At 44.4% G+C, this 13,680-nt stretch overlaps 1 protein-coding gene across 2 annotated transcripts in view; it reads left to right on the top strand.

Annotated features, from left to right (window-relative positions):
- Positions 1-8,583, top strand: part of LOC135905461 (SURP and G-patch domain-containing protein 1-like) — a 37,898-nt gene extending 29,315 nt beyond the window's left edge. For both annotated transcript variants that reach the window (XM_065436410.2, XM_065436409.2), the window contains exons 10-12: positions 543-795; positions 2,501-2,630; positions 8,469-8,583. In XM_065436410.2, the coding sequence (XP_065292482.1) occupies positions 543-795; positions 2,501-2,630; positions 8,469-8,495 (410 nt within the window). In that variant the 3' untranslated portion in view covers positions 8,496-8,583. The remainder of the gene's footprint in view (positions 1-542; positions 796-2,500; positions 2,631-8,468) is intronic.
- The last annotated feature ends 5,097 nt before the right edge of the window (positions 8,584-13,680 follow it).

Raw genomic sequence — 13,680 nt, 5'->3', positions numbered from 1 at the left:
GAAGTAGCTGTAGCAATTTTGTTGATAAGTGCTCTAGAATTATTGTATGAAACAGAAATGGCGCTACTAATCACACACTTAACTTCATTGGGATTAAACCTCTCCTACATAGAAAATTAGTTGCATGGGAAAACGTAGCATGCAGTGTGTTTGCAAGGGCGAGCACTTCAATGTGGCCTTGCATACGGTGTGTTGGTCCTTGTATATTTAGTAGCTGGACTCAAATGACTTGGTTGCGGCTCAGGATTAGCTGTTTGGAGAGAAAGTTCCGATGTGCACATTGTGCTTTTTCTTTTGCTTGGATAGAATATGCCATCAGTGCAGAAAGGTGCAGGCCCATATGAAAAATTTCACTTGAGCAGGGATGTGTGTGCAGAAATGCATTGTGCTTGTGCGCGGCTTGTACACACAGCAGAATAAATTTCCATAAACAAGACCTGGGCTGCATATTGCATTGTTCTATTTTTTGAGCAGGAAGATTGCATGCATGTTACAGTCATGTAAATTCAATAAACTCATTTGTGGGGTTAATTCCACTGCAGCCTGGGCTGATGAGCTGACGCTGTTGGGCAAGGGCAAGCACCACATTGGCGACTTCCTGCCACCCGAAGAGTTGGAGAAGTTCATGGAGAAGTATGATGCACTAAAGGAAGGCCGCACACCTGATCTCTCCGACTACAAAGAGTTCAAACTGACCGAGGAGAATGTTGGGTACCAGATGCTCCAGAAGTTGGGATGGACTGAAGGCCAGGGACTGGGTGCTGATGGTGGAGGCATCGTCGCACCCGTCAACAAGTATGTACTGTCTCAACTTTCCTAGAAGCGAGCTATGACGAGAAAGCTGGGCAGCAATCTGCTGTTACTTAAAGGGACAGTAAAGAGAAAAAATTATTTGAGCTCTACGGTTAAATTATCCTTCTACAACACTAAAACAGCCACCCCTACCGTGAGAGGAGCAATTATAAGGCAGAAAAGAGATTAAAACTAAAGGCAACGCTGCCTCGAAATTTCCTTACCTGCTTGCCATGATGTAATAAATTTTGATGGTCTCTGCTAGGGCCTAGTTAATGTTTCATCATTGAAGATGAGCGTCATTGTATTCTAAAAGAGGCATAGACTGAACTTGGCAAGGTTCAGGTTCCTTTACTAAGCCACAATGGCCAATATGCGGAAAAATACTTTGAAATTTGTGACGCCACAACAGCGTTCCGGAGCTGAGGTTCGGGCGCAAGATTTTGAAAGTGATGCTTTGGCCTTCACTTTCTTTTCTAGTAATCAATCTATTATCATGAAATTAATCAAAGTGGAGATTTGAAACCGTGTATGGTCAATCTAAACTGATTTAGTGTTTCTAGTCAATGTCCTTTTAACAACACGTTCACTACAGCATCACTGTTTGAAGTACAGTCTAGCCTCAATTTAATAAACCTGGATACATTGAATTATCTCATATAATGAAGTAAAGCTAAAATATGACTTGCTGATATCAGCGTGAAACAAAAATACATGCTTATAGTAAACATTGGCTATAATGAAGGTATTTCTATGTTGCATGTGACTGTTTTAGCAAAGTTTGACTTTACTGACTCCTGCATGTCGTGACACACTGAGGAGTTGTGCTCCGCATGCTCTTTTTTAACTTTCTTAAACTCCAGGGAGTAGCACTCAGAAGCAACAGGAATTTTGCCCTCCGTTGGTTTTGAGTGAATACGTCACTTGCTTACTACAGAAAAGCTGTGCGCAGCAGCGCAGGGGGGAATGACTACTGTGACCTACCTGTGAAGTTGTATACAATGCAGTCTCCTTAGAATTATTTTTTAAAAAATTATTACAAATTGTGTTGCTTTAACCATATTTCATCATATTGTTGGTTCTTATGCCTTCATTGTACAATGTAGTAATTGGCTCTATCTGTTGTCATAGCTAGTATTAATTGTGAGTGGATTGCGCTCAGTTCCTTTACTTCACGCACTGACACAACAGTATGCCGATATTATTTGGGGCTGCACTGCTATGTAAACTATTATGCATTTGCTGTTATATTCTGAGTTGAGTTTATTCTTGTTTGTTGTGAATTGAAAGCAGCAGCAATGTATATTTTCTATGTGGTGCCAAAGCTAGTTATGCTTACTCATGACTTCTATTACATTTGACCTGTTTCTCTTTGCTTTCCTTTGTATCCCTGTTCTCACATTTCATCCCATCAGAAGTGCTTGACATGGGAAGGTTTCTTGTTTACTATTGGTCGTGTTCATTAAGAATAAGTGATGCCCCAAAAATGGCGGCTATGATATGTTTCCACTCTGTAATTGCTTCTGGCTCATACAATCTATAACATCATCATCATTGTCTTTGAGATCTGTTTTTGTTACTCCGAGGAAGAAGTTGATTGCCGGGCGCTTGGTTTTAGGCACCCCCTGTTGGAAGCTTAGCGTCTGTGCAGTTCTTTGTATTCTGTTTTCTCTCTGTATATTGAGCATGTTACTTGTGGACTGTGCAGGGGCCTGCAGCCTGTTGAAAATGCTGGTCTGGGTCAGGGTCGACCTGATGATGTCAAGGCTAGTGATGACGAGTACGAGGCTTACCGGAAGCGAATGATGCTGGCCTACAGGTTCCGTCCAAACCCTTTGGTATGGCTTTTATCTGTGCCTACTGCGCTGGTTATCTTGACCCTTTCTCAAGTACTTCTGCTCTCTTGCACAAAAAATAAGTCCAGTAATACGGGTAATAGTAACATGTGTTGACTAGTACTTGCTACATTCTCTCTCTACAAGTGGCAACAGAAAATGATCATCAGAAAATGTGACCTGCTTCCCTGCTGTGAGGGCATCAATGCTATGACAATTACGAGTTCTCTTCATTATGAGCCATTAAGCCTTTCTTTATGTGCTGCTATTGGCAGACGTCACTATCCAAGCTGCGGTACCGCCACAAGGTTGGAAACAGAATAGAGTACGCTATGTGTCGATTTCTGGTGTCACTATGAAAAAAAAATAAATAAATTGACCAGCCCTTTCTCTGCCGAAAAATGGGAGTAAGTGAAGCTTGTCCTTCGTCACGGTTAAGTAACCCACAGGCATAGAGTTTCATATTAGTATACCTAGAGGCAAATCTGGTGCCGCGATCGTTCAACCATCATGGGAATGATGGGAAGTACAGGCTTCGGATTGGCATTCTATTGACTGGCGAACTAGTCTACAAGTATTTTTCTGGCAGTTTTGGTTTCGCTCCAGCGCAATTGCTATAACCTGCAGTGGGACAGTGCAACGCAAAGCTCTCTGCCTTTGTTATGTTGCTCGGAGTGGTGATAGCGCGCTGGGCCAGCGACTGGGACGATGCTTGTGTCGCGGTGTGGCGTCGAAGCCGTGACGAGAAAGCGGCGGCATCATAAACGTTGAAAGAACATGTTTTGAGCGTTTGGACCTTGGTTGGTTAAGTGTGTTAGGTTGACACTGTAGCGTTACGTTCTTTATGAAACTTCAGAATGGGACAAAGAAGGCACTACTGATACAAGACATATACAGTTGTACTTCTAGTGGCTTGAAAATCAAATTTTATTGAGGGCTTCATTATGTGCTCGTTTATGTGCTCATTGACATGCGTGTTTTAGGACTTTGAGAACACAAACTTACTTGTGGTAGGAAAGATAGCTGCTTCCGAGCTGTAGTCTAGTGTCGCACAATGGGTACCCGCAAAGCCACGCTGTAACGCTTCGGAAGCGGTACGCCAATATAAAATATGATGAAGCATACTCGTAGGACGCCACTAGCGTCCTAGCTAGCACTGCAGCAGATGTGCTTAAAAGTACTTGAAGACGTTCAGCAATCGTGACAGCCGACGCAACCTTTTCGAAAGAGCAAGAGAGTTTGCAAGTGCCTGTCATCTGCGAGAAAAGTCTCGCGTTTGCAGCAAGCAGGCGTCGTAGCAGACGACACTTTTAGCATTCCGCTCACGGGCGCAACGCTTTGTCACAATACAACATTTTTATTTCCAGAAATACTTGGTGAGTATTTTTATATAAGTACATGCACGGTTGTTTTGCTGTTGCAAAAATGAATAAATAATTATTCTTTGGCGTTAAATTGGGAACAGAATCGCACAAGTATGGATACCCTGGTGTCTCCTGGTGACAAACCATAGTAAACCATGCTTCCATCTCAAATTCATACAAAGTTTAGGTAGCGTGTTGTACATTACATAACATACTGCAGAAATAGAATAAGATTTTACGCGATAATATTTGAGTATAGCTTTGTTTACTGCGCCAGAAGCAAACGCCACTAGTCTAAAGACCGAAGTCAATCCGAAGCCTGTACTTCCCATCATTCCCATGTAGGTTGAGGCAACGCTCATGAGAAACCCCATAGACACTAGCGCCACATTTCCCTCTAGGGTATTTATTTAGAAACTCTATGCCCACAGGTAACGGTGCTGGATTGCTTCAGCCTCCTGCTACCTCAACTCAGGATTTTCTTCTCGTTGCTGTTGCTTTGCCTGGGCTCGAGCGGCTCTAATGGCTGAATCGGCACACCGACAGCGAGCGCTTTCGCAGGAAATTTCACGCTGCTGCTCGTCTTATCGGACACTGCCTGTTCCTCGGGGGAACACACAACGTGTGGCTGTGCTTTTCATTTTCCGAGACTTAACTGAAGGGAAACGAAGCTGGCGTAGCACGCAAATTCCTTTCCTGCCCGTTTCCTGCCCTTTTCCGGCTCTGATTGGTTGTGGAATCGCACTCGCACTCTGGTGCCGGCACAGCTGTCAACTCGTCAAACTGCCCTTTCCCACAGCTGCTACACTCTGGGAGTAACTAGGCTTTCTTTCTTTGCGTGACCACGACAACACCACATGTGAGCCAATGCGAGCTTCACTTGAAAAAGAGGAGGCCACAATGAAGCCCGTGCCAGTGAAAGCTTGCGCTAATGTTGGTTTGCACTCACAATGGAGAGAACAGAGAGATTGACATCACTGGTGCACTATTTCATATTTCTTTCGGTACTGCCATACTGCCCTCAGTGCCAAAGTACTGCAGGCTCTTGCACCCTAAACGATTTTGTTTAGAGATGTTTTCTGAGTTAATAATGTGACATTGAGTCCTCAATTCCTGAATTATGTTTCCTCTATAATTGCTAATTTATTTGCTAAATTATTTAAGATATCATATTTTAAGACAGCGTGGACTGAACGGAAGAGGGACCCAAGAGCCATATCCCCATACTGTATGCTCAGCGACGTCGGCTCCGAGCATGAGTACACCGCATGAGTACACGAAAGATTCCGCTAAGGGGAGTAGTTTAGTGACCACTTAGCGAATTAAATGTCTAAGCCTGCACATTTGTGCAATTATTACGTAGTGTGTTGAAGCTCCAGTCGACAATTCTGCCGCACTACACAACTGGTACATTGGGTACATGAGCACGGGCTGCTGGTTACTGTAGCGTTATTTACCATTTACGCCCAGTGAAGCCGAAGGAATGAGAGGGTCTTCAGACATATATGACACGCCCTCCCCCCCAACTGTCACCCAGGGCCCACGGCCTCTCGGCCCTCCTCTATACTACGCCACTGGCTGTACCCTTAGCGTCTACAAATTTTGGCCAAACTGTTTCAGGGCCCCTAAAGAATGGTGCCTGTGTTGTTTTTTGCACCGTTCTGATGTTTGACTAAACTGGTGTCTTGTTTCAGTGAATTCATATTAAAGTTTGCTGTGTGTTGCCCAAGTGAACTGACATAATGTAATGCATGTTAAAAAAATTGTGCTCCTTTATGACCCACTGTTCAAGTTACTGTCACATGAATGTGCATGTGTGCGTGCGAGTGCATACCGTAGAATCTCAACGATGCGATCACGGCAGATACAAATATAAAAAGTTCAAGCTCACATTCATTACAGCATGCTAAATTTCGTGTGTTGTGAATTGCTTTTTGCACCGCGGTGGATGATATGAGCAACCAACTCGCCAACAAGGCCCCGACTGTCTCAAACTGGCTTGGCAAGGTGCGAGGCGCCACCACATACTGCTGGTGCGAGGCATGGGCTGTTTTCAGACCGGCAGAGCTGGTTGAGCTCCTGATAGGCTGCGCTGATGTGCTCTTCGCATTCATAGTGTCAGGGCGACCGCGTCATTCCACCTCACCTGCGCCCTGCCTATGTGTATATTCCTCCACCCCTTCCCAAAAATAAAAAGTAAAAGTAGCTTTTGATTTGTGCGTATGTGTGTGCTTGGGTGTGCATGCTCTGTCTCCTTATTGCCACTCAAGCTGTCTTGGTATTGGCGGCGTGGCCAATGTTCTTTAATGCATGCGTAAGCAAACTCATTGCTTCAACTGCTTCCCTTTCCTTCTAAGCAAAGATAGAAATTCTGAGAAAATGGATGAAGAGTTGAAGAATTGCTTGGGCTTAGGCAAGGAGCTAGAACTTGCTACATCGACGTTGAGCACAATTCTTCAGGGTGTCACCCACAAAAACTCTGATTATTCTTTCAATAAAGTTTATCTTTCTCTCTCTTGTCAGGCTTCAGCATAATATGTACCATGATAATACTTTGAGTATGCTTCACCGCAGAACATTACTATTGTGGTGAAGCTAACTTGAGGAAATTGGCCAGTATGCAACGCTTCACGATCCTTGCCTACACAACTAGGTATCCTAATAGCGTGGACGAGGTCAGTGACAGCACCTGCGACCATTCTTATGCAATCGAAAAATGCTGCAAATAAATAAAGCAGAAAGACATCCGAGATCTCTTCCAGCTCAAATAAAGAATGTTAACCCTTTGAGGGTCGATTTTTTTTTACATATGCGACCACCCAGGATTGTTTTTTTTTATTGCAGATTTCCATTCTTCTTAGGGACTTATTTTGAAAAAGATTCACCGCAATTTTTCTAGGGTGACCGTAAAGTGAGAAAAAGATATTTTGCATTGGGACATATGTACTCTTCATTCATGAATAACAACAATAAAAAAAGGATATAAACTTAAAGAATGAAATGTTTGATGCCTTTTTATACACATAGTTCAAGGCCTTGAAAATGCGCTCACGAGAATACTTCGCAAGACTCAAATATTCCTGCTCATACACTAATATCTAATATGTACATCCATGGCATAATCGAACTGCGTAGGTGCGCACACTCAAGAAAACTGAATGGTTGTGTGCCCGTCAAAAAAGCAAAACGTGTGACAATCTTCCGCTAATCTTCATCTTATCGCCAACCAGAGGCAATTAGTTCATGCGAGTGTCAAAAAAAAAAAAAAAGCGGCGGAAAGGCATGCTCGGCGGCATCCTTCCTGTGCGCACCCCTGTGAGCACTGAACGAGCGAGAAAGAGGCGGCCGCCCTTTGAGCGATTAGTAACAAGATAGGCACCAGTTTTGCAAGCGCAAGAAGATGAAACCACCCACGAAAACAAAACTCGAACTGCCACTCGCCCACGCGCGCTCCGATGCATGGGTGGGAGCGAACTGGCGCTAAAACAAACCATGGAATGCAAACCGAGAGAGGGAGGCGCATGAAAAAAATTCCCTGTATTCCCCAGTGGCAGCACATGACAGAAAAGAAAAAGTTAGGAAATGGGCGCGATTTTTAAATATAGAGACTGCACCGTAAATATACGGCATCGACCATTTTCGGACTTGTTTGCGGCGCCGTATATTTACGTCACTGACCCTCAAAGGGTTAATGCGTGCTTGCATTTAGTTGCTTTAACCCTTTAATGACGGCACATATAAATACCCGTAATAAATGTTTATTTTTTATCTAAATGTAATGCAAGACACATTGAGAGTAAACGTAATCAACTAAGAGAAAAAAATCTTTTTCTGGAAGTTTTTCAGCAATAAGATGGAAACTGGAAGTGGGCTTTAGCTCAAGCCACCTATGGCTTAGTTTGAAATTTTCTACAGACAGCGTTGATCTTATGTGAATCATAGGTGCACATTTCATTTGATTTACACCACGTGTGGCACACCACTGTAGCCAGATTGGTCTGTCTTCTGACGGTGCTTTCAAAGCAAGCAAGTCACGTGCCAAACTTCTTCCTCGCCCTGTGTTCCTGCTCTAAGCCAACAAATGATGCTTGCTGCCTGTCATCCAGGGTTGGCCAAAGGCATTTAGCCAGAAACTTTATACTCAATACTGAAAGCAACGAAAAAAAGTATTCTTGGCACGCTTCTTGCGGGCAACATTCATCATTGAAGGATTCATTTCCTGATTTTTTAAAATGCTTTTTAGGTGATACGAATTTTGAGTGATATGATTTTTTTTTTTGGCATTTCGAGAGTCGTGTCAATGAGATTGTACTGTATGCATCAAAGCTGCCTATGTTGCTACGGTGTGGTTGTTTAATAGCGCGCTGTATGCAGAGGCCAAGCTAGACTTCCATTTTTATTTTCTTGTCCTGGCTGATTTAGTTGTTTTGACAAACAGTGGTTGATAATGCTTGGTTTTGCTTTGTTGCTTTTTCAGAATAACCCAAGACGGCCATATTACTGAGACATCAAGCCTAGTACAGAAGTTGAAGCCATGGTTTGTTCCTGTACATAATTACAAGCTTTGCCCAAATAAAGATGCTATGCTCACAGCTTCAGCTCTTTACTTATGAAAGCAAATTTTTGGGCTACTCTGGTTAGCAAGGACTAGCACGATAGCATAACTTAATTTTTCGGCAATCAAGCAGAATAATTTACCCAAGTGTCTTCTGCAAGTTCTACAGCACCCTTTCTTCTGGATAAATGCTGGCTGGAATGAATACTTTGCTCATGCGTGCCATTTTATTTCCATCTTATGCGTCAAACATTTTATGCAGGCTTTTCGGCACCCTTAACTCATTTGCTGCCCAAAGCATTTAACTAGGTGTGATTGTTTTCATTTGTCTTTTAAGCGCAAGTAAGAAATCCATGCTGTGTGTTGCTGTGATCCATTGTGCTTCATATGGGCTTGAATGAGCCTATGTTTAGCACTGGTACCTATGTTTTAACAGCGGAGCTGTTTAAGCTTTAGCTACGCCGTGGAGCGTTGCCAGCAAACTCAGCCCAGTTGTGCGCCGCCTCGCGTCGCCTAGCAACCACCTGCGAGAGCACCGAGCCACATAACCTGATGTCACATGGTGTCGCAGGCGAGTAAAAGCTCGGAATATCCAGTGCAGCGACACACCTCTTGCCTACTCCATGCATACGCGCTGCTGCCATGGGAAGACTGAAGATAGTCCCGACGCCCGAAGAAGCGGCGGCTTGCCAGGAAAAGTGCCAAGCGAGAAGCGATGAGTCGCCGCCGAGCCGATCCGGAACACCGCGCTGAAGCTGCGGCTGGGAAGAGGCGATGCAGAGTCGAGGATCCCGAGTTTCATTCCAGGGAACGAAGAGTCAACTCGGTGCCTGAACGCTCAACATTGCTGAGAAAGCGATCCTGCCTGTGACTGCTCAAAAATTTCCATCGTCAAGCCTGCTGAGACAACTTAGGAAGCCTAGAAACAACTTAGCCAAGCCTACATAACCTTGCAAAGCATAGAAATGACTTAGCCAAGCCTACCAACAACTTGGCAAAACCTACAAACAACTTGGACAAGCCACATAAAAGCGAGGTGATCACAAGCTCCGCTGTTGACTCCAGCCTTGCACCACTAGTGCAAGCTTCACACTTTTTTTTTCCAACAAACTTGAAATTCTGGCAAATGTCTATCTCAGATCTTATCTCCATAGCTGTTACAGCTTGCCCATGAGAGTGATTGTCTAGTTTGAGCGTGTACGCTGCAGCATGATGCTATGGACTCTCAAACCCAGTTTCCAAGAATGTTACTAGTGAAAGATCTTCAGTTTCTCATCTGTCTTGCAAGCCTGGCACTTCGTTTCATGGCAGCAGAGGTTACTAGTGCATCGTATACAACAACTTAGCAAAACCTAGTATAAGCTTGCAAAACCTAGAAACAACTTAGCCAAGCCTACCATAACCTCGCAAAACCTAGCGGCTTAGCCAAGCCTACCAACAACTTAGAAAAGCCTAGCATAACCTCGCAAAACCTACAATCAACTTGGGCAAGCCATGTAAAAGCTAGATCACAAGCTCCGCTGTTGACTCCAGCCTTGCACCACTAGTGCAAGCTGCGCACATTTTGTTCCAACCAACTCGAAATTCTGGCAAATGTCTATGTCAGATCTTGCCTCCATAGCTGTTGTAGCCTGCCCATAAGAGTGATTCTGTATAGTTTGAGCGTATACACTGCAGCATGAGGCTGTGGAGCCTGAAACCCAGTTTCCACGAATGTTACTAGTGAAAGATCTTCAGCCTCTCATCTGTCTTGCAAGCCTGGCATTTCGTTTCATGGCAGCAGATCTTACTAGTGCATTGTATGCTAGTGTGACAGATGTCTTCAAAGTTGTAAAAGTTCTCTGAACTGCTTATGTCAACTTTGTGAGGTTATGCAATACAGTCAAACCTCTATGTAACTATGCCGGTCGTAACGAGGTTGCAGGATCGAATCCGGGCCACGGCGGCCGCATTTCGATGGGGGCGAAATGCGAAAACGCCCGTGTACTTAGGTTAATGTGCACGTTAAAAAACCCCAGGTAGGGAGTCAAAATTTCATGAGTCCCCCACTACGGCATGCCTCATAACCAGATTGTGGTTTAGAACGTAAAACATCATAATCTTTTTTTTAATCGACAATTCCACTGCTTTTACAATATCTCCGAGATTTCTGTTATCACCCTGCCTATCTTTCAGTGAATACAGCTTGGTTTATCCGATGCCTAGTTTCCTTCTCACTTTTTTCAAGCTGCTGTCCATATTTTACTGCTTCCTCAGTCTTTCTTGCATTATAACTTCGAATATCTCTTATTTTCTCCTTGTTGATTAGTTTTGACAGTTCGGCGAATTCTACATGATCTCTTGAGTTGGACACTCATTCTTTGTCATTTCTTTATTAGGTCTCCTCTCAGTTCTAGAGCTTTCTTTCTCGGTTTTTTAAGATATAGTCTACCTGTACTAAACACCTGCAAGACAAATATTCGTGTTCTGCAGGCAGCACAACCTCAAGCACTCAGAGGTTGCCTTGGTTTGCCCAGATGCACGTCAACAGAAGCAACTATTGCGATTACTCGGGACCATCCAATGCGAACTCACATTACGATGGAAGCCCTGAGAACGCACATCAGACATTTTGCACGTGCCCCCCTATCACCACCTTGCAACACTACCTTCAGACAGGCACCAGGCATCATTCTCTAAAACTATCGTCAAGTACAATGACAAACTTCCCTCGGGCTTCACCGCTGCATCTAAACCATCGACACACCCTTGGTGTCTTATCAGCCCCACATTCCATCTCAGTGTACCAGAAATCAGGAAAAAGTCTGAGTTGTTGTCGCCTGTGCTGAAACAACTGTCTGCTTCTGCACGAGAGGTACGTGGACAGTGTACATATTTATACTGATGGCTCCACAAACATCCAGCATTTGTCTGGTGCTGTGGTTGTCCCAGCAAGAGCTATTATCATCAGCTTTAGGACTCGCCACCCGACAACATTGACATCTACGGAACTAGCTGCTCTTCGCACTGCACTTTGTTTCATCAATCGGGAGCCACCTCGACAATGATGAATTTTCAGTGACTCAAAGGCAGCCCTACAATCTGTGCCATCAGCTTTGCGTCGCGGGCCATTCGAACAGCTTGTATTCGATATTGGATGCCTACTCCATACATCACAGGAGAAAGGACACCACGTGACGTTTCAGTGGCTGCCAAGTCACTGTGGCGCCATAGGAAACGAAGACGCTGATAATGCCGCTTGGGCAGCTCTCGAAGACACACAAGAAGTCATACCACTTTCACGGTCTGACGCAGCTAGCAGACTTCGAGTGCTTGCACAGGAGATCACGCTCTCTCTATGGTGTACACCAAACAGCCAGACCAACCGGAGGATCCATCAATACCACCTGCCCTCTTTGATGCATCTCTGTATGCCAACTGGACTCCATCGAAGAGAGGCCACTCTGCTTTATCGATTATGGCTAGGAGTGGCTTTCACGAAATCTTACTCATTTTGCATTGGAATGGCCGACAATGCCCTCTGCAATGCCCGTCTTTGCAAGGAGAGCTGAAACACATTCTGAGCGACTGTCCTGACTGTAATGTTTTACGACAGTCCCTGGCATCCGTTCTGGCGCACCTTGACACCAGACCATTGTCCCTCGAAACGATTTCCACATGCACATGCCGCCGACAGAAGACATCGCAGCTGAAGGCGACGAAGGGACTTCTTCGGTTTTTGAAAGAGACGGGATGGGACAAGCGGCTGTGACAGTGATATCACGTACCACGCAAGAGTAGCGGACTCTAACTGACGATATGTGTGCTGTGCTATGTGCTCTCTCCCTTCCCCATCTTTCATCCCCCCCCCCATCCCACTCCCATGTGTAGGGTAGCAAACCGGTTAAGCTAAACTGGTTAACCTCTCTGCCTTCCCTTCTCCACTTTTGTTTTTTCTTCCTTGCCTACTGGTTGCTTTGGTGCCTTACCTCCACTTCAGTTGCTGCTTCTGAAGCCAGCCTAGTTACGGGTTTATTCATTGCCTCTATGTCATCTTCATCTCTCTGTTGTAGGGCTGCATATTTGTTTGCAAGTGCCAATTAACCTGAATTGGTCTGCTTTTACGCTTACTGCGTCTAGGTTGGCCTGTTTGTTCTTGACCAATTTTACCCTTTCTCTCTTCAAATTGAGGTGAATCCTAGCCCTCACTAACCTATAATCACTGCACTTTACCCTACCTAACACTTCTACATCCTGCACTATGCTGGGATTGGCAGAACGTATGAAATCAATTTCATTTCTTATTTCACCGTAAGGGTTTTCCCAGGTCCACTTTTTGTTCCAACGCTTCCTGAAGAAGGTGTTCATTATTTGCAGTTTATTCCTTTCCGTGAATTCTACCAACATGTCTCCTTGAGTGCTCCTAGAATCCACGCTGTAGTTGCATATTGCTTGTTCACCAGCTTGCTTTTCCCCCACTTTTTCATTGAGGTCACCTATGACTACAGTATACCGAGTTTGCACTTTTCGCATCGCTAATTCAGCATCTTCATAAAACTATTTCTTCATCGTGACTAGATTTTGCAGCGTAGGTTTGTACTACCTTTATTCTAGACCTCCTCTTCAGCTTCATTACGACCACTGCTACCCTCTCATTAATGCTGTAGAATCCATCAATTTTGCCCACTATGTCCTTATGGATTAGGAATCCTACTAACTGCTTCTTATCTGGTAGCCCTGTAGCATAGGTTTGTACTACCTTTATTCTATACCTCCTACTCAGCTTTATTACAACTACTGCTACCCTCTCATTAATGCTGTAGAATTCGTCAATGTTGCCCGCTATGTCCTTATGGATTAGGAATCCTACTCCGAAGTGCTTCTTTTTTCTTATCTGGTAGTCCTCTAGTAGAGGGCGTGGGCATTTGTCAGCACTGTATGAGCCTCACTAGTTCTAACCTCACTAAGGGCAACGATCTCCCAAACAATGCCCGATAGTTCCTCAAAGAGTCCTGCTAGGCTAGCTTCACTAGAGAGGGTTCGGGTGTTAAACGTTGCAAGGGTCAGTTTCCATATTCGAAATTACCCCCCTCCCGGTAATGTAGCGTACTCAGTGAAGAAAGATGATGAAAGTTATCAATAAAATGTTCGTTAG

This window comes from Dermacentor albipictus, chromosome 1 (genome assembly GCF_038994185.2).
Source record: "Dermacentor albipictus isolate Rhodes 1998 colony chromosome 1, USDA_Dalb.pri_finalv2, whole genome shotgun sequence".
Taxonomy (NCBI): domain Eukaryota; kingdom Metazoa; phylum Arthropoda; class Arachnida; order Ixodida; family Ixodidae; genus Dermacentor; species Dermacentor albipictus.
This window is presented reverse-complemented; position numbering and strand designations above follow the sequence as displayed.